At 42.6% G+C, this 20,208-nt stretch overlaps 1 protein-coding gene across 6 annotated transcripts in view; it reads right to left on the bottom strand.

Moving 5' to 3' along the window:
• Window positions 1–20,208, bottom strand: part of ncam1a (neural cell adhesion molecule 1a) — a 283,470-nt gene that overhangs the window by 31,503 nt on the left and 231,759 nt on the right. For all 6 annotated transcript variants that reach the window (XM_024011716.2, XM_024011717.2, XM_024011721.2 and 3 more), the window contains 5 exons: window positions 19,403–19,553; window positions 17,037–17,221; window positions 11,426–11,522; window positions 10,286–10,453; window positions 5,835–5,960 (listed from right to left, as the gene is read on the bottom strand). In XM_024011716.2, the coding sequence (XP_023867484.1) occupies window positions 5,835–5,960; window positions 10,286–10,453; window positions 11,426–11,522; window positions 17,037–17,221; window positions 19,403–19,553 (727 nt within the window). The remainder of the gene's footprint in view (window positions 1–5,834; window positions 5,961–10,285; window positions 10,454–11,425; window positions 11,523–17,036; window positions 17,222–19,402; window positions 19,554–20,208) is intronic.

The following is a 20,208-nucleotide window of genomic DNA, read 5'->3' as shown; positions in this document are numbered from 1 at the left end:
GAACCCACTTTATCAACAAACTAATTTCATTCCAACTAAGCTGATTTCTCAAGATAATCATGAGTCATTACCCACAAGGTAGGTGTCGTTGTAAGAACCACAGATCTGTACAAAGACTCATGATGACTCAATGAAACATGTATCATTGTTAGTCAGCTGAAAAGAGTGAGATGAGAAACTACTCTCTCGTGTGACACACATCGTGTTATTTGTGACAAAAGCATATTGTGTAAGTGAACCATAAAATAGACTATCGGTGTACAAATCAGCCTAGTTTGCTAGGCTGTTTGTACACAAGTGGGGGTAGAACTGTCTAAGGTAACCGGAGTTTTTGTTCCAGGGGTGTCAGGCTTTCCTTAGATACACGAGGTGAGAAATGTTATGGCAGACAAAGACACTAAAGTGATAAAAGCAACATTGCAGCCATTGACAGAACGCTTGGTAGAACACAGTCAATTTAAAAGGAGAATCGTTTTAATTTGAAAGTAGTGCAGTATTGCAGAAAGCAATAATCCACTCCACAAATCTTTGAAAAAAAAGCATGTCCACTTTTGACATGATATTTGCAAGAACCGCTCATAAGCCATCGACTTTGCAAAGAAGCATCACACTGCTTGACTCCCTGTAAACTCTCATCAGTTCAGAAACAGAAGTGCAATCAGAAACTCACAATAGAGTTCTTTCACCGGTGAGAAGTTGAGTGATAATCCGTCTTGCATGAGCAGGCCAGCAACTTTGTCTGGCAATGCGCAGATATTGCAAATCACATATTTGTGGTAAATTCCAGGGCAGATAAGTTTTGACAAAAAGGGGAAAAAAAAAATTTTACTTAATGAAAAAAAAGATTAACCTTTTAATAATTAATAGGGATTAGGACATTTTGGCTCGCTAGATAAGAACAGATTTAATAGCCTCCCGAGTGGTGCAGAGGTCAAAGGCACAGCATCACAGTGCTGAGGCACCACAGCCAGCAGTGACCGGGAGTCCCAATTGGCCCAGCGCCGACCAAGTCAGGGGAGGGTTTGCCTGGGGGGGGGCTCATCGCGCTCTAACGACTTCTTGTGGCGGCCCAGGCGCCTGCAAGCTGACTTCGGTCGTCAGTCTTCCGGGTTTAGAAGCAACATGTCTTGACCTACGCCTTTCCGAGCCCATTGGGGAATTGCAGTGATGAGACAAGGTCGTAACTACCAATTGGATACCAAAAATGATGTAAGATTACAAAAAAAGAACAAGAAAAAATTACCAATTTAAAAAATGTCTGCGCAATTGCATAAAAGCGAAGAGGCAGCCAAGGTATTTATAGCCAAGTTTCTGCGGTGCCCCAGCCAAGGCACCTAAATCATGTTAGAAGTGTTTCTGAAAAACCAATTAGTTGAAAAATGCCAAGAGAGGCTGAGACATCCCTTAGAAAGGCGTACTCACTGTCCAATTACGTCAGGTCACCAGCTGGACTGCTGCTCGTTAGGCTGCCAGTGATCTCCTTTTGCCCAGCCTGAGTATGTAGGGAGCATTTTGTGAGGTAGCTGCTGTTGTACATGTAATTTGAAGTGCGGTTGCTGATGTTAGAACAGTCTGATTCAGGGGTCTCCAAACTTCCGTCACCACCTCAGCCTCGACCACCATGGCTGGCTCACTGGTGACTCCACCTACAGAGTTAAAGAGCTCCTCATCCATGCCATCTACAATGTTGTTCTCAGGGCTATTGCCATGGGTCACAGGGTCTCTGTTGCCTTGGCTGGACGGAGGCTCAGTGTGGTCATGGCAACAAGGAGGGGCCCTGCTACAGAAACAGCTGTGATACTGTACCTTGGACATCCGTGCTGCCCTCTGTAGGTTGTCAGTTGGACCTCAGTACATGGGGTAGTGTCCTCTGTCTCCGACATGGTGRCCATGACTACACCTCCCTGGTCCTCAGCTGTACTCTCTTTGGTTGAAATGTCCTGGGGTTCTGGTTAGTTACAGCAACCTCAAGCATTGGGTCAGCCCTCAGGGAATCATCATATCCCTTTGCAGGTTATGTGGACACCTGGGTCACTATATTTCTAAATTAAGACTTGTCTTCTGTCCTCAACCGATGAATACACTGTGTAGAATGGTTTTAGGTCATTTAGCAGATGCTCTTATCCAGAGCAACTTACAGTAGTGAGTGCATACATTTTCATACTGGACCCCGCGGGAATGAAAATCACAACCCTGGTGTTGCAAGCGCCATGCTCTACCAACTGAGCCACATGGGAGCCTAGAACAATGGCATGACACAAATGTACATGTGAGCACTCACTATGGCCTATCTTGTAGTCCCTACTATGACATACACGCCTGCACACACAACCTAATTAAAAGGAGATTAGTTAACTTGTATAACCAGAATACATCTACTTAGCTCAATACTTTGAAATAATTCRTTAATTAAATGTAATTTAATATCAACAGCTTTGGACTACATTTACAAGTTGTCCCTTCCACTGGAAATAGTATAGTAACTGCATACAGCAACAGAGAAGACTAAAGTTGACGACATCCCTGGGCTCCTGGTTATTCACGCAGACCCTGATGAATGTTAAGTGAGTGTTTGGAGTGTTCGGACCATTATCCCACCAATCACCTCTCCCATCCAGACGGGTTAACCTCCACTACAAAAACAGATGATGCGATCCATCTCCTCCAAGAGAATCAGTATCATTTAGAGATATGGTCTTTGTTGCGCTTCTCTGCCTTCTGTATCAGAGTCTTATGAGGGGGAAAAATAGGCTTCTCAGTAATGGTGCCTCACACTGTCATGGCTGAACAGAGATGCTATAAACCCAGAGGAAAAGCAGATTGTCTGGCGAATTAGGGATGCCTTAATAACGGCAACAAACTATCAGCCGAGGCTGAACCGAGGCTGAATCCTGTCTGTTGCCGATTCCTCAAGTTACATTAAAATTGTGCCCGCATTAACCATGAGTCATCATTGAGAAACTAATGGCACTGCATATTTGTATTTCCCTTTGAGCGATAATGCGGCTCAGTTCTTTGTTTGTAAATGCTACTGTATTAGCAATGACACTCTCCCAACATGTTGTTATTGCTTCTTATGTTCATACTAATTACTGCGTATATGTACAATTGGCTAAGGGATGAGTGACTATTTGCAGTCAATCAGGGGTCAATCAGTTCACTGTACAAAGGGAAAGGGGACAAGTCACAGGGGAGAAGCAAGTACTAAAAATGATCTATGGAACTATGGGATTGCTATGGTACATGGTCACTCACTTATTATAAATTCAATGTCTGTGTTAAGAAACGACAACAACTAAGACAAACCTGAGTCCACATTAGAGTAATGAAATGGTATGCCGCCTGGAAAGGTTTATGAGACAAGAGATATTGCGTGAGTTTTTGCTTGAAGGCAAATACTCTACCAAAATGSCCCAATCAAAAGGTTAAGGCAATGGTCAAGTATAATTCTTAATTCAATGACGTAACAGACCAAATTCAATTGTTGAAAATAAATGTATCTACACCAGTTTCCCAACTCTAGTCCTTGAATACCCTCAACAGAACACATTTTTTTGTTGTAGCACTGGACAAACATACCTGATTCAACTCATCGAGGGATTGACCAGGGCAAACATTTGGGGGTTGGGGGTACTCAAGGACTGAAGTTGGGAAACACTGATCTACACTACTACTACTACCACCAATAGCTAATTCAGTATTTTCTACAAAGATTTCAGAAATGAATGTTTAAAATAAATGGATGAAATGAAAACAAAGAAAAGGGATGAGAACTTACTTGTGAAAGCATAGCCTGAGAAGTCAAATTGAACAAAAAGAGATGGGTAAACATGAATAACAAAATCAGAAGAAATAGAAACAATGAGAACAGAATGGTAGAAGTTGACTGTCCTGTCACTTCAGAATTGACTATGAACCATGACCGACAGTGATAATAGGATAGCTCACTTTTGTAATATATATATATATATATATAACCAGTAAAAAAAAGCAAGTATTCTAAATGTAGAGAACTCAATAAAAATACCTAATCAATGTACTTTATCATCAATTAGGTATGTTAAAGGGCAACTGCACCACTTTTTGATTTCATATTCCTCATCTCCAGCACCAAACCAGTGTTTACATTTGTAAAAATGGCACGTTTCAATMATCTATGGTTAAAAAGATAAGGTCCTAAAAAATGCTTCTTTGTGAAATCACAGGGTAGGATTAAAAGTWWAAAAAACAGGGATTTTCAAAACCTGGAAAGGGTTTCTAGCCAGAGGGAGCTTTTTTTCTTGCTTCCCACGTCACCGCGAATCTCAGTGTTTGAAAATCACTTAATAAAAAAATAATTAAAAAATGCCATTCGGTATAACATTCTGACGTTATTTTTTTRCTACAAAACAAATACGCTGTTTTCACCTATGTAAACACTGGTTTGGTTCTGAAGATAATGAATATGAGGTTGAAAAGTGGGGTAGTTGCTCTTTAAGGATTCGGGATAGACTTAAAATAACGTCACTGTACTTTTAAGCTAAGAAAACATCCAGAGCATTATGAAATCACTGTTTATCTGATTTTAAAAAAGGTACTCAATGCTCCAAATTACYAAGTAATAACAGGACAAGACATCCCTCTAMACTTCAGACTGAAAAAAGGGTAAATCCAAGTGGCAGCTAAGGGTGACTGCTGCAGAAGCAGAAGGTTTAAAGCGCAGATGGAAGCGTGGCAAGAAGCAGAACCGAATCCGACTGATTCATGCCTTAAACACAATGTGTTGAATCTGAACGGAATAAACCTATATAACTAGCCAGCACAGCAACTTCAAGCAGCATGACTGGCAAATTAGGAGGGAGAAGAGAAAATATGGGGTCGCTATTCCATTCCAACTCTCTAATTCCTTCAGCACCTGTGTTTTGGGATGGCTATTGCAGTGTGTGAATCTCGCCAGATTAATATTATGCTATTTCATTAAGCAATTCTTACAAGATTTATCCACTTACTTAATTTGTGTAAAGTGGCCTCAATAAAACAGCCAAAAAGAGGAGCAATTATAATCTAATCAGGAAGTACATTTATCTCTAACTATGCCCGTGCTACTCTACAAGTATAACACTATTTTCACTGCCTGACTTTTGGATTTTTCTGTAGAGAGAATGTGCAGAAACAACCTCTTCGTACTCGTGACTGCATCTGAGATTCAAAATATCAAACCRTCAGTGTTGACTTATCTGAAGATACCATTATTCCATACGATATTCCATTATATTGGCAAACGTATAATGTATGGCTTTACTCCAAATTCACTATGCTTTAGAAGTTTAAGAATTTCCAGGAGTCATGCTTCAGTGATGGTTGTGTAGTAAGTGATGCTTCAAAGCGATGTTCACACAAAACTCCTTTCAATCAATTATTAGGTAGTAGCATTCATTGATCCATCATGGTCACAAGGAGCAGTGTGTGTGTATGTTGGGGGGGGGGGGGGGTACAGAAACTAGGATTGCACCCCCCTTTCACCCTCCATTATATGAAGCACTAGGTCCCTAGCCCTCCTTCCCCAACCCTTCTATGCAAACAGACACACAGGCTGGGGTCAGTTGGCAATGCATCCCCGGAGCGGAGTGGCTGGTCTATCAGAGAGATCGGAAGGGGGATGCATTATGCTTTTGGCGCAGGGGGCTTGGGGTGGTCGTGGCTGGATGGCTAGACTGCACTAGGTGGTGATGGGGAGGAAAAGCATTACGGTCAGGTGAGTGCTATCGCTCTTCAGGAGGGACAGGGAGGGAGTAGGAGGGYACAGGGAAGGAGGGAGGGAGTAGGAGGGAACAGGGAAGGAGGGAGGCACTTACGGACTGGCTCAGTCTTGAAGTTCTGGGGAGGGCTGCTCTCGCCCTCGCCCTTGCCGTTGATGGCGGACATCTTGACCTCATAGAAGGTCTCGGGCTTCAGGCCAACGATGGTGATCATGCTCAGGCCTGTCGGAGGAAAAAGGGTTTTAGAAAGCTCCATTAAAGCTACTCATCACGGACCCAGTCACCCGGCTGGCTGATGAAACCCATGTCTTGGATGGGTCTAGGAAGAGTGATGCGATGGTAGGGCCTGTGCTAAAAAGAGCAGAGGACAGGACAGAGTGCTGGCTGTTATTTTGATCTCCTCTCTGTCCAGGAGCAAGGCAGTGTGGTGGAGAAGAGTGTGAGCGGAGAGGGGGTGTGATGGCATGACTGTTTTTTGTGTATGAGCGAGCTCGGAGGCTCGCCCTCGTTTGTTTGAGTGAGTGTGTGGGGAGGTGTATTGCTTGACCGTGTGTGTGTGGGGGCGAGGGTGTGCGAGTATGTCATATGTTGAGGTTGGTTGTGTTTGTTTCTGTGTGTGTATGTYTGTATTTTCTAGTCCATGAGTCGATTTTTTCTACAACAAGCAGGACGCACAGGGCATTCTCCAAACACCCGGCAGGGCCAACATCCCCGTTTTTTGCAAGAGGAAGCAACGCAGGTACAGAGGTGAAAGAGCCGATGCCTCGTGAGGACCCGGAGAAGGCGATTGGGAAAGCTGCAATTACCGTCAACACTTCTCGCCAACGTGCAATCATCGGACAATAAATTAGATGAGGTACGATCACGAATATCCTACCAACGGGACATCAAAAACTGTAATATCCTATGTTTCATGGAATCGTGGGTAAATGACGACATGGATATTCAGCTAGCGGGACATATGCTGAACCGGCAAGATAGAACAGCACACTCCGGTAAAACGAGGGGGGGGGGGGGGTGGTCTGTGCATATTTGTAAACAACAGCTGGTGCACGAAATCTAAGGAAGTCTCTTGATTTTGCTCGCCTGAAGTAGAGTATATTGTGATAAATTGCAGGCCACACTACTTGCCTAGAGCTGTCTCTTATACACATCTAGATGTGTATAAGAGACAGTTCCTAGAGAGTGGTTTTACCACCACAGACTGATGCTGGCACTAAGACTGCACTCAGCCAGCTGTATAAGGAAATAAGCAAACAGGAAACCACTCACCCAGAGGCGGCGCTCCTAGTGGCCGGAGACTTTAATGCAGGGAAACTTAAATCAGGTGTCTTCACCAAATTTCTATCAACATGTTAAATGTGCAACCACATTTAACATGATTTTTAAAAATAGATTGCCTGTACTCCACACACAGAGACGTGTACAAAGCTCTCCCTCGCCCTCCATTTGGTAAATCCGACCACAACTCTATCCTCCTGATTCCTCTTTACAAGTAAAAATGAAAGCAGGAAGCACCAGTGACTCAATAAAAAAGTGGTCAGATGAAGCAGATGCTAAACTACAGGACTGTTTAGCTATCACAGACTGGAACATGTTCTGGGATTCTTCCGATGGCATTGAGGAGTACACTGGCTTTATCAATAAGTGCATCGAGGARGTCGTCCCCACAGTGACTGTACGTACATACCCCAACCAGAAGCCATGGATTACAGACAACATTSACACTGAGCTAAAGGGTAGAGCTGCCGCTTTCAAGGTGCGGGACTCTAACCCGGAAGCTTACAAGAAATCCTGCTATGCCCTGCGACGAACCATCAAACAGGCAAAGCGTCAATACAGGGCTAAGATTGAATCATACTACACTGGCTCCGACGCTCGTCTTATGTGGCAGGGCTTACAAACTATTACAGACTACAAAGGGAAGCACAGCCGCGAGCTGCCCAGTGACACAAGCCTACCAGATGAGCTAAATCCCTGCTATACTCGCTTCGGGGCAAGTAACACTGAGGCATGCATGAGAGCATCAGCTGTTCTGGACGACTGTGTGATCACGCTCTCCGTAGCCGACMTCTGTAAGACCTTTAAACAGGTCAACATACACAAGGCTGCGGGGCCAGGCGGATTACCAGGACGTGTGCTCCAGGCATGTGCTGACCAACTGGTAGGTGTCTTCACTGACAGTWTCAACATGTCCCTGATTGAGTCTGTAATACCAACATGTTTCAAGCAGACCACCATTGGCCCTGTGCCCAAGAACACAAAGGCAACCTGCCTAAATGACTACAGACCCGTAGCACTCAAGTCCGTAGCCATGAAGTGCTTTGAAAGGCTGGTAATGGCTCACATCAACACCATTATCCCATTATCCCAGAAACCCTAGACCCACTCCAATTTGCATACCACAGATGATGCAATCTCTATTGCACTACACACTGCCCTTTCCCACCTCGACAAAAGGAGCACTTATGTGAGAATGCTATTCATTGACTACAGCTCAGCGTTCAACACCATAGTGCCCTCAAATCTCATCACTAAGCTAAGGATCCTGGGACTAAACACCTCCCTCTGTAACTGGATCCTGGACTTCCTGACGGGCCGCCCCCCAGGTGGTGAGGGTAGGTAGCAACACATCTGCCACGCTGATCCTTAACACTGGAGCTCCCCAGGGGTGCGTGCTCAGTCCCCTCCTGTACTCCCTGTTTACCCACGACTGCATGGCCAGGCACGACTCCAACACCATCATTAAGTTTGTAGACGACACAACAGTGGTAGGCCTGATCACCGACAACGACGAGACAGCCTATAGGGAGGAGGTCAGAGACTTGGCCGGGTGGTGCCAAAATAACAACCTATCCCTCAACGTGACCAAGACAAAGGCGATGATTGTGGACTACAGCCCCATTCTCATCAACAGGGCTGTAGTGGAGCAGGTTGAGAGCCTCAAGTTCATTGGTGTCCACATCAACAACCAACTAGAATGGTCCAAACACACCAATACCGTCGTGAAGAGGGCACGACAAAGCCTATTCCCCCTCAGAAAACTAAAAAGATTTGGCATGGGTCCTGAGATCCTCAAAAGGTTCTACAGCTGCAACATCAAGAGCATCCTGACTGGTTGCATCACTGCCTGGTATGGCAATTGCTCGGCCTCCGARCGCAAGGCACTACAGAGGGTAGTGCGTACGGCCCAGTACATCACCCGGGCTAAGCTGCCTGCCATCCAGGACCTCTARACCAGGCGGTGTCAGAGGAAMGCCCTAAAAATTGTCAAAGACCCCAGCCACCCCAGTCATAGACTGTTCTCTCTACTACCGCATGGCAAGCGGTGCTGGAGTGCCAAGTCTAGGACAAAAAGGCTTCTCAACAGTTTTTACCCCCAAGCCATAAGACTCCTGAACAGGTAATCAAATGGCTACCCGGACTATTTGCATTATGTCCCGCCACCCACCAACCSGTCTTTTACGCTACTGCTACTCTCTGTTCATCATATACAGTATGCATAGTCACTTTAACCATATCTACATACTACCTCAATCAGCCTGACTAACCGGTGTATGTATGTAGCCTCGCTACTTTTATAGCCTCGCTACTGTATATAGCCTGTCTTTTTACTGTTGTTTTATTTCTTTACTTACCTATTGTTCACCTAATACCTTTTTTGCACTATTGGTTAGCCTGTAAGTAAGCATTTCACTGCACCTGTTGTATTCGGCGCACGTGYCAAATAAACGTTGATTTGATATCTGCGTGCATTCGTCGGCAGGCCTTACACCGCTTGAGTGTGTGCTGGCAGGGCGTTATGTGTGTGTCTGCAGAATTGCAGTAACTTGTGTGTGAACCAAGTTGTTTTAAGTTTGTGTGCTTCTGTGCTGTTAGGGATTTCTGTGTGTGTGTGTGTGTGTGTGTGTGTGTGTGTGTGTGTGTGTGTGTGTGTGTGTGTGTGTGTGTGTGTGTGTGTGTGTGTGTCAGCCGGCTCTTTCGTGTGTGTGCGTGTGTCAGGCTGGGCTCAAGGCTGACAGAACAGCTTGTCAACAATCTGCTGACATATCCCATGTGAGCATGGATAAGACAGACAGACCAACAGATAGACACAGTGCCACATATACTTGACAGGAAGGAGATATCTGAGGGCCTGTCAGCCCCTGACAGATTTGTTATTTAGTGTATCGTTGTGTTTGTCGTCATTTCGGCTGAATCACTGTGCTGACAATTAAATTCTAATATCAACCCCAACATCTCACKTAGGTTTTGATATTTTATTTACATGTTATTTATCCCATTGAGATGGATTTGTCTCTTCCAAGAAAACACTGGCTAAGAATCAATATGAAAGGTATTAATAATGCTCTGACACTAGGTTATGTTTCAACAAACGGGCCTTATTCAGAACTGAAGGCTGACGTTCACAACCATTTCAACCATCTGGCATGCTTTGATAAACTAGTCTACTTGGAGTCCTACTGGCAATGTCATTTTGTGGTGGGCTGCTCAGTGTGTCTGTGTGTGTGTGTGTGTGTGTGTGTGTGTGTGTGTGTACGACTCACCCTCCTCTGCGTCGTACTCCCTACCGGCCCAGTCTTCACCCTGTATGCGCCACTCTGCCCGGTACTTGAGGATGGCAACGCCGCCGCTGGCATCGGGCTCCTCAAACTCCACAACGGCGGTGCTGGAAAAGGGCTCCACTCGCTCGATGGCGGGTGCCGACGGCACATCTACACAACACCACAGAGACATACAGGTTAAATCCTGGCCCTCGAGACCCACAGGATGTGCAGCCAATCAGACTCAAGGATTCAACCAATCATATAAAGAGAAATGTGCCCGGATTCATCCAGTCAAAAGGCCATATATGAAGAGATCAGCCCATCACGGTTTAAGGTTTTGGAAGTCCCATGATACTACAGGCAACGGGAGCTACATGTGAAATGATGTCCCAACTGCAAGGGAATAATCCAAATGACATCTTCCAAATTATATTGGCAAGAACATGTTGTGGTGATATTCTGAGACACACATGGTTTACTGGCACTGGACACAGGGAAACAATTGTAACAGCCAAATCTGCCATATCTTTTTACAACTAGCTTGTAAAAAAAAAATGTAAGAATGGTTCTCCCATTGGTGCACTCGCAAGCACAGTGCCACTTTACGAACAAATGTGTTAAAGTGGCAGTCACCACCGTGTTGCAGATGAATAAAATAACGCTTGTCCAACTACCCTTGACGTCTGCACTGCTTTATAGTCCACCAAAATAGCAGCCTTAAATTTGTACTTTACGCCAAAATGTCTTCGTAAACGCCCTGGAAATTACACCCATTATGTTTTTAAATCACAATGGCATTTCACCTTAACTGCAAAGTAACTGATCTTGAAGCTAAAAACACTATGTTGACCTCCAGCTGTGATGTATGAAGCTGACACAGAAATACTTGTGGTTTCTGAAGTAAAATGGAGAACAAACTTCTGAACTGTTCCAGAAATAATTGGTTGAAGCTGCTTAAGGTGTGGTAACGACACTGTGTGGCTGTACTATATGCACCTTCCCTTTAACTAAAATACAAACTTTCTATTGCCGTATTTGTTCAGCTATACAGTATCAAATGTTTTAATAATGAATACATATGAATCATCTGAAAAAGGGAAATCAGTGTACAGTATCACAGAGTAAGCCCTGTTGACTGACCTGCTTGGATCAGGAGGAACTCCTTGGACTCTGCTCCGATCATGTTGGTAGCTGTGCAGTTGTAGCTTCCAAAGTCATTCTGGGAATCTGGGGTGACCTGGAAGAAGAAACGAAATTCTGCATCAACATGTTTTTCCTTCAATGATCTGATTTACCCCAGATGGTCTTGTTGATTACTGAGGATCTCATCGCCATGGTGCTAGCAGCGCTCTCTGTTCCTCACCGCTGGCATACGTCTTGCTCAATAATTATCGAGTAACATTGGCAGTGGGCCCCTCTGGTGGCACCATTAACCAGGCATCTTAAGGTAAATGTACCAGCGGGTCATACAGTCCTCTTTGCCACAGAGAGCGTTCTAGGTTCAGGGGACACTGGGCATGAAACCCACTTTTGAATGGGCACACACTCACTGCCTGAGATTCCACACAGAAGGTTATGCATGCTGACTGTGTCTACCCAGGTCCTGGGAACAGACTCAATGGTTGCGTACCAAATGGCACCCTATTCTCATTATAAAGCTCTACTTAGAATCTTGGGCTCTGGTCAAGAGTAGTGAACTATATAGGGAATAGGGTGCCATTTGAGACGCAGCCATTGACTGTGGTTTCCCAACACGTTTCACGTGTGCTTTTATAAATGGTGAGATTAGGACCCGGGTCTCCCACGGCAGACGSGACTGTCAAAGATTTGTATAACTTAACTAAGATAGACCACAGCCTGCCGTTTCCAATGGGAACAGATGAGTCATAGTGGGCAGAACAAGCAAGGTGGTGGGCAGAGCAAATCACGAGCTAGTGAGATTCTATTGGCCCGTTCTAGCATGCATCTGCCCTTTAGAGAACACCTACTCTGTGAAGTGTGCAATAACTCAATTCGCCTTTGCACTCCTAAACAACGCAATTTAGTCCAATCTGTTCATAGCAGATTTTAGTTTTGGGAATAAAAAAAACTGTATTGAGAGCCTCTAGAGTGGCGCAGCAGGCTAAGGCACTGCATCGCATGCAATGCTAGAGGCGTTACTACAGACCTGGGTTCATTTCCCGGGCTGTGATTGTATTGAGATCAAATGTTTCATCGATGAGAAAATTTGCAGAATGTCAGTCAAAATCCATCTTCTACCACTGCTGGCCACTGGGCTTCCTCTCACTATGATATTTGGTAGTAAGTGGATGCTTCACATTCATACTTCCGGTGAAATATCTGTCTCATTCTTCTCTTTGCCAATGTCTTGACCACCCGCCCAAGAGGGCTAACACTAACGTTTAAGTTGCAGGCAGGGCTACCTCATCACATGACCATGAGCAACCATGACTGACGCATGTCCGCTAAGCTTTCACAAGCTTTTTCACATTTTAATGTCAACTAGGGCTGTCAAACGATTCAAATGTAATCTAGTTTATCGCAGGATTTGCTGTGATTAATCACAAATTCATAATTTGCTCAAATTGAGCTGTAATTAAATWAAAAAATTATACAAAAAGCATCACAAGAATATTGCCGTTTTGATTTTGTCCAAAGTAACAATTAGCAAAATCTGGTAAATTGATAAACACACTTTCTTTAACCTCAAAGTCAACTTGTTTTGTCATCGCATTGTTGTTTCTACTTGTATAGATGATGTATGTTGGATGTTTTCAGTGTATTTTGAACGCGTTCAGACAATGCGCAAAAAAAAGTGTGCGCACTAACTTSAGTTCATTTGATTAACTGACAGCACACATTTTTACATGTTAAAAAGGATAAATAGGGAAACACATAGGCTTAGCTTTTCTGTTCTTTTCACTGAACTTCTTCCAACAGTCACTGACCAATGTATGAAGAAGAGAGTTGTGCGCCTGCAGCAGTAACACTGAATGGATGGCTCAGAAATACAAAATAATCATTATTATTATACTCAGGTAGGCTAAGTTACCTTAACAGAATTACATTACAAATTGCAATTGCATTGCTACAGCAATATGTTAYCACCACCTTTTCACGTGTGAGGAGAATAACACTATTTCACCACAACATGTGAACCTGCAATTCCACATGTGAAAGTGAGATTTACACGTAGAGTTTTATTACATGTGAAACTGCAAATTAGATTTTCACATGATTGTTTTTCACATGGGAACTTGCAATTCCACATGTGAATGTGAGATTTTCACATGTGAATGTTCTTTACATGTGAAACTGCAAATTACACAAGTGAAACTGCAAATTAGATTTACACCTCAAATAGATTTTCACATGTGAATTTGCAATTCCACATGCGAATGTGATCACATGAGTTTTTCACACATGAAACTGCATATCTGATTTTCACATGTGAAAGTTCTTAAAGTTCTTAACATGTGAAACAGCAATTCACATGTGTGGTGAACTCTAAATTAAAAATACAATAAACCCAACATGTGAAAATGCGACTTTGACATTCGTTTTTTTTGTAAGGGTAACAATGTGTTTCTGGAGCTCTCAAGTGAGATGTAAAAAAAGAGTGAACTTTCATGTGTCTTAATAATAAACTTGTCAGTGATCTGTAAATATGAATACAACTTTTTTTWAATTAAGAGCCTAGTTTATTTCTCACAGAGAAACTAAGAATCCTTCCTGGCTAGCCTTGAATGGRTAAGATAATGGAGGGGCTGGTCATGCTGAGAGATGAGTTCTGATTGTTCTACCATGCCACAGGCTACTGTCTATAACAGGCAGGGGTCTCCAACAGGTAGATCGCAAGCTACCAGTATCTCGCAGCCCACATATGAGTGGCTCGCCAAGCAATTCTGAAAGTACATGCATTTTCTTCATGTGTCCCATTGCAAACCTTCTTAAACAAGCTCCTGGCTACTATCCAACCAAAGCCACATTGGCATTACCTCACACCRGGTTAGCCACTATTGGCTTAAAAAGCCAAACGTTAACAAACTCTGCCAATTAATATCCAGCAGGTCTGTCTGTTTTGTGTGCGCATTTGTCTATCACTCAGTATGTAGCCAGTTAGSAATGCTAGTAATGATAAACATKTTGTGGGTAGACAGAAAGACTTTCTGCAAAAACCTTCTCAATTAAATGTTAACTGCAAAGTGGGCTTACATGACAGAAAGATATCCTGATTATTTGTATCAATTGGGTGGTCATCATTTTGCAAACTCTGCCATGACGTGCTGCAGCAGTAGGCTGAAACGTCGCTAGACCGACACATTCCTCTCTTTCTAAATGTGTAATTAAAATGGGAATTACACTCAAATATCTTTCTTCATTTTTTTTTTGTTTAGACCTCAAAATTGGTCTTCTGGTGTGATTTAAGCATTGACGTGGACCCATTTTTGTTGTTTCTCTATGAATAATTGTAATATTGAGAGTCAAAACCAAAAAAAATTAAAACAGGAAAAATTAAAACAGAAAACAAAATTCTGGAAAATACAAAAGATAATTTGATAGGGCCCCTTAGAGTTGTTTATTAACCATTATTTTACCAGGTATATTGACAGAAAACACATCGCTTGTACACCAAGGACCCGGAAAAGAGGAGAATGTGCCTATTTGAAAGCTATACATTTTTTTTTAAAGAGAAATGTATTCAAGTAGCTCTCATGCTAGAAAAAGGTTGGAGACCCCTGGTATATGACATAATTGGGGGCTTCCCTGATCAGCAGTCTACCGCAGATGTTTTGAAAAGATAATAGCAATGTCACTGAACAACTGTCACTGAACAACTGTCACTGAACAACTGTCACTGAACAACTGTCACTGAACAACTGTCACTGAACAACTGTCATTGAACCAGACAATGCAGAGTCTTCTGATGACAGTGATGGGGAAGAAAGGAAGATCAACAGTTTTAGCCAACTTTAAACCTAACTAGCTAGCTAATGTTAGTTGCTTGGTATCTAATGCCAGCTAACGTTATAAATCGTATCTCATTTAGTCAGAAATCCATTTGTATTGCTAAACTGTATGGGTTGGGATTATGGTTCATGAACTTGTTTAGCTAGCTAGCGTGCTACATGTCTAAACAAAAGACTCCACTTAGCCAGATGATTACATGACCCATACATGTAGCCAGGTGTGTCTGGGGGTGCTAAGGCCATCTATCCCGTGTTAAATGAACATGTGAAAGGGTTTAGACAATAGAAACCCATCCACTTAGCTAGATATATCTGGGGGTGYTTTGATTTGATATAGTGTTTACCAGAGACTAAGTATTTTTTACCTAAAGGTTTTCCTTATTGTAGGCTACTACTTTCACCACTTGTTTACTACACTACCATAATCACTTAGTTTAGCACATGGCCTTAAGTGAATACTTAAAAAGATATGTGGGGCTTAAAAGGGTGAGAATGATGCCAAATGAGCTTTTGAGCAAGTGTGAAAAACTTTCAAGGGGATTTTCTGGTACTTGTCTACAAGGTGGAATAACAAGTTTATCACATTTCAAATAAGCATAACTTTTCCATTTTCCACCCAACTGCAGTGTGTGATATACCCTTTTGAAGCTCAGAGTCTGTACTTTTGTAAAATGTACAGAAAAGCCAATATTGGAAATGGTACATAAGTCTCAATTGGGAAATGTGGTCACATATGTGCTGCTGGGGTTACCCAGTTTGAGCTTGCCTTAGGTGAATTGTGTTTTAACATCTGYTAATTGTATAAACCAACAGGTAGCTGTCAATCCCAGGAGGAAAGGGAAAGAGGGGTACCTAGTCAGTTGTCCAGCTGAATATATTCAACTGAAATGTGTCATCTGCATTTAACCCAACCCATCTGAATCAGAGAGGTGGGGGGCTGCCTTAATTTACATCCACGTCTTCGGCGCCTGGGGAACAGTGGGTTAACTGCCTTGCTCAGGGGCAGAATGACAGATTTTTACCTTGTCAGCTCGGGGATTCGATCCAGCAACCTTCCGGTTACAACGCTCTAACTGCAACTACAGTCCTTGAGAAAGGCACTTATTTATTATATCTTTTTTAAACATAACCTTTATTTAACTTGAGAAAGGCACTTATTTATTATATATTTTTTTAAACGTAACCTTTATTTAACTTGAGAAAGGCACTTAAACTAAAATGGTTCAGGAAAAACACATACCAGTATAAATCCAGTTGTATTATTGTATTTCACGTTACATAAAACCGTCTCTAAAGTACCTCAGAAAGAATTATGCCATCAACAATTAATACGAACAATTATTCTCTCTCCAGGGACCTTGACACAAAATAGCCACGGTGTATTATGGTGATATAACATCCGTGTGCTATCATTTCACTGACAGTTAATTGCGAGATAACATTACTGTCATACTTAATTGGTCAGCCTAAGCACATGTCTCAACTTGAGCAGTCAATTACTCCCTGGTATCATTAGGAAGTTTCAGTATGTTAAATGGGTGCTCTACTTTGGTTGAATTACAGCTAAAATGAAGCTTTCAGCAAACTTGTTACTGTATCACTGCATGCAGAAATGTCAGGGTTCTGCAAGGGAGTCTCGTTTGTTTTAGCCACGCATGTTATGCAGGAACCAGACAATGTTTGGCATTACATTATATGGAGTGCATTCTTAAAAATGGGATATCATTCATCACATACTATACACACAGTTTTGGGGCCCTCATATCCCTATTGTACCATACCTCGAGGTAGCTGACAGCTGGTGTGTTGTAGATCTTGACGTTGGTGGTGTTCGTGCTAGACAGCTGCTGGCCATCTCTGAACCACACCACTGAGGCTCCCGGATGAGCCAGCACCTCACAGCTGATGTTGGCTGCGTTCCCTTCCCAGGTGTAGACCGTCACCGAGCCCTGGATCTTGGGAGCATCTGCAACAACACGGGGGAGGGGGGGAATGTTATGTCTGCACCAGACAMAACATCTGTACATAGCTAAAACACTATAATGAATACTATAATAGTATATTATTCAGGGTGTGGTTTCTATAGTTAATTTCTGGATACGTCTCCCACATTACCTAGGTTTAACCACTATAAATAAAAAGTTTAACACTCAAAAAGTTCGCAATTCTGTTTGTCTTTCTATGAGGACATAAAATTGTATATATCATATGGTGAGCATAGTAGCGTTGTGCTACACCATGAACTAAAATCATAAAGGCTGCTGTGGTAAGTTGCATTCAGGGGTAAAAGTGATGAGCCAGCAACTGTGTAAAAATAACACTAGATAAGACAGAGGCTGAATCTTCATTAAAGTCACCACTACACTATCAATTTGTTTTATTATGCAATTTGTGCTTTATGGACACCAATGTGAATAATAAATAATCTGCCGTGTAAGGAGGACTTATATTTTATTCTTATTTGTTGTTTTATGGTTATGGTTCTTTGTTTGGCCTTTAATGTCACATGGCAACCATAAATCAACCAGTTGTCAGTAAAACTCTCAGTACAGCAGTGTGTGGACTGCACTAGCTTTCACCTATTGCTACTCTACACACTTGCTGTAACCAATTCAGTACTGTTGACTTAGCGTCACAGACTCTCCCTTCACTACCTCAACTGCTATTAAAGCTATCACAATTTATTGATCTACCACACACACCCCAAAACTGTTTTAAGTTAATCATGTTTAATATTGTAAGAAAATAACCCTGGGCTTCCTTGGACKCACATAAGCTGTGTAAAATATTGTTCTCTCTCATATGTCCTTGATACTGACGCCTCCCCTGACCCTGTTAGCTTTGGTTCCGACGTCTGACACTGGTCACTTGATAACATTGCGGTCCCCAGCTTTTGGGATTGATGGACATCGCCGAGTCGGCAGATTCTCCATCCCTGCTCCACCGATAAGGCCTTGCTCCCRCTCTGAATTCTCAACCCACTGTCTGACTCTGCGATGAACCCCGCTGTTCAATTTCAGCTAAATGGGTTTCTCAAAATAAACCCTGCGCTTATCGAGAGGAGAGCTAAAACAATCATTGTTTTCATAAGATATTCCTACCAAACAGACCAACACAAACCGAAAAGGGCCAAGACAGATTTTCTTTATATCAGCACATGAGTAGCACAAACACAAACCGCATACTACAGATAATGTGAAGTGAGTGTCTCAACTGAGAACTGTACGTGTCGATACCAGTATCATCCTATGTGTAGATGCTGTCCTGATTCTGCAATCTGGTTGGGTTTAATCWAGGAGGGAAAGCGCTTTGCTCGAGACAAAGCACCTTTTCTTATCGCTAATTACTGGCTAACACTGAACAACCCTGAACTAACAACACTGAACTAACAATCTGATTACTCACGAGCCAGACTCCAGCTAACCGCTAGTCCCTACAATCCTATCAATTGTGTATTGTGATGSTATCTGATTTTCGGAGCATATTACCTGCGTTTTGGGGGCAAGGGAAATTAATCTAATTGAACGTTCATTATTTGGTACATATTTTTTTTCATTCTCTCTCCCTTAATTTTCATGGAACATTTGAACGTGCGAAATGAGATTAAGCATGATTTGGCTCTCACTCACCTGTGCATCTCTCTGATGGTAATGGTGCACAGCTCCGTGCTACGTACCGTTAGCAGGCTGAAGTGACTAATCTGATCAAACAAAAAGCCCTAACTGTGCGTCTGGAACTTGTTAACATTGAAACTTACTGGCCCCTACTCAATTGGTTAGGCAGAAAATTCAATAACATCTTTGGCAAGGCTACAAAGCCATCATTGCACAGTGCTAGATACTGAACAATCCATTGAACTCTAATGACAGAGCATAAAGGAAAAAACAATGGGTCAAGGTCATTGGGTCAATGGCTTCTGGGTTAAAATTGTGTCAAATTCAAGACGTGTGTGTCTTTTGGTAACTTTTTGATCTAGACTATCACGCTTCAAGACAATCTCTTCGATTTAGTCAAAAATTACTATACGCAAATAGAAGGTGACAACTCATGGAACTTTTGAAGATACAGGTAAAAGTGGTATTAGTGAAATGTGATGTGAAAAAGCGCTGACAACAAGCTAATAGAGACGGACAGATGGGTGTCTTACAGCGCACTTCCAGGTACATGGTCTGCTGGTCTTGACCGATGGAGTTGCGGGCAGTGCAGAGGTAGTGGCCGGCATCGGTGAACTGGACATACTTCAAGGTGAGAGAGGAAACCCGTGCGTGACTACGCACCACAACATTTCCATCAAGACTCTACGAGGAAGAACAGAGAAGAAACACAATTAACACTTTGACCATTTCATGTTTTGGGATTACTCTTCGACCACTCAAGGTGCAACCTTCTTTCTCCGGTTTTATCATTTGTTATTATTTTTTTCTGTGCACCTGTCGGATTTGGACAGAATTGTATTTTTAATAGATTTGTTTTCTCTACTCAATTCTTTAACAAAATGCTGCCAAATAAAGATGGCAAGCTTCCATCGGACTGAGACAGATATGTTGGTATTRTCTCCGGGTTGCTTTGCAGGAGGTGGCAGGAGAACCAAACACATCAATAATGTAGCACATCAATGCAGCAGGTTCTAAAAGCATGGCTGGGGAAAAAAATCCACTAACAACTTTTTTCCCAGCTTCTTTTGGGCTACACACAGTTTCACACCAATGGGCAGAAATACATCTACTTGCTGAACTACTAACTCTCTAGGACTATTTTATAAAACAGCATCACACTTCAGCTTTTGCTTTATTTCAATAATAGATCAAGATTTTATATGTGACACCCCTCCCTATTGTGTGGTCTTCCCAATTAAGAGTTTTTAGTACTTTAAGTGTCAATACCGGCATCATCCTGTGTGTACATACTGTCCCGATTCTGCAATCTGGTTGGGTTTAATCTAGCAGGGAGAGC

This window comes from Salvelinus sp. IW2-2015, linkage group LG20, assembly GCF_002910315.2.
Source record: "Salvelinus sp. IW2-2015 linkage group LG20, ASM291031v2, whole genome shotgun sequence".
NCBI classification, from domain to species: domain Eukaryota; kingdom Metazoa; phylum Chordata; class Actinopteri; order Salmoniformes; family Salmonidae; genus Salvelinus; species Salvelinus sp. IW2-2015.
This window is presented reverse-complemented; position numbering and strand designations above follow the sequence as displayed.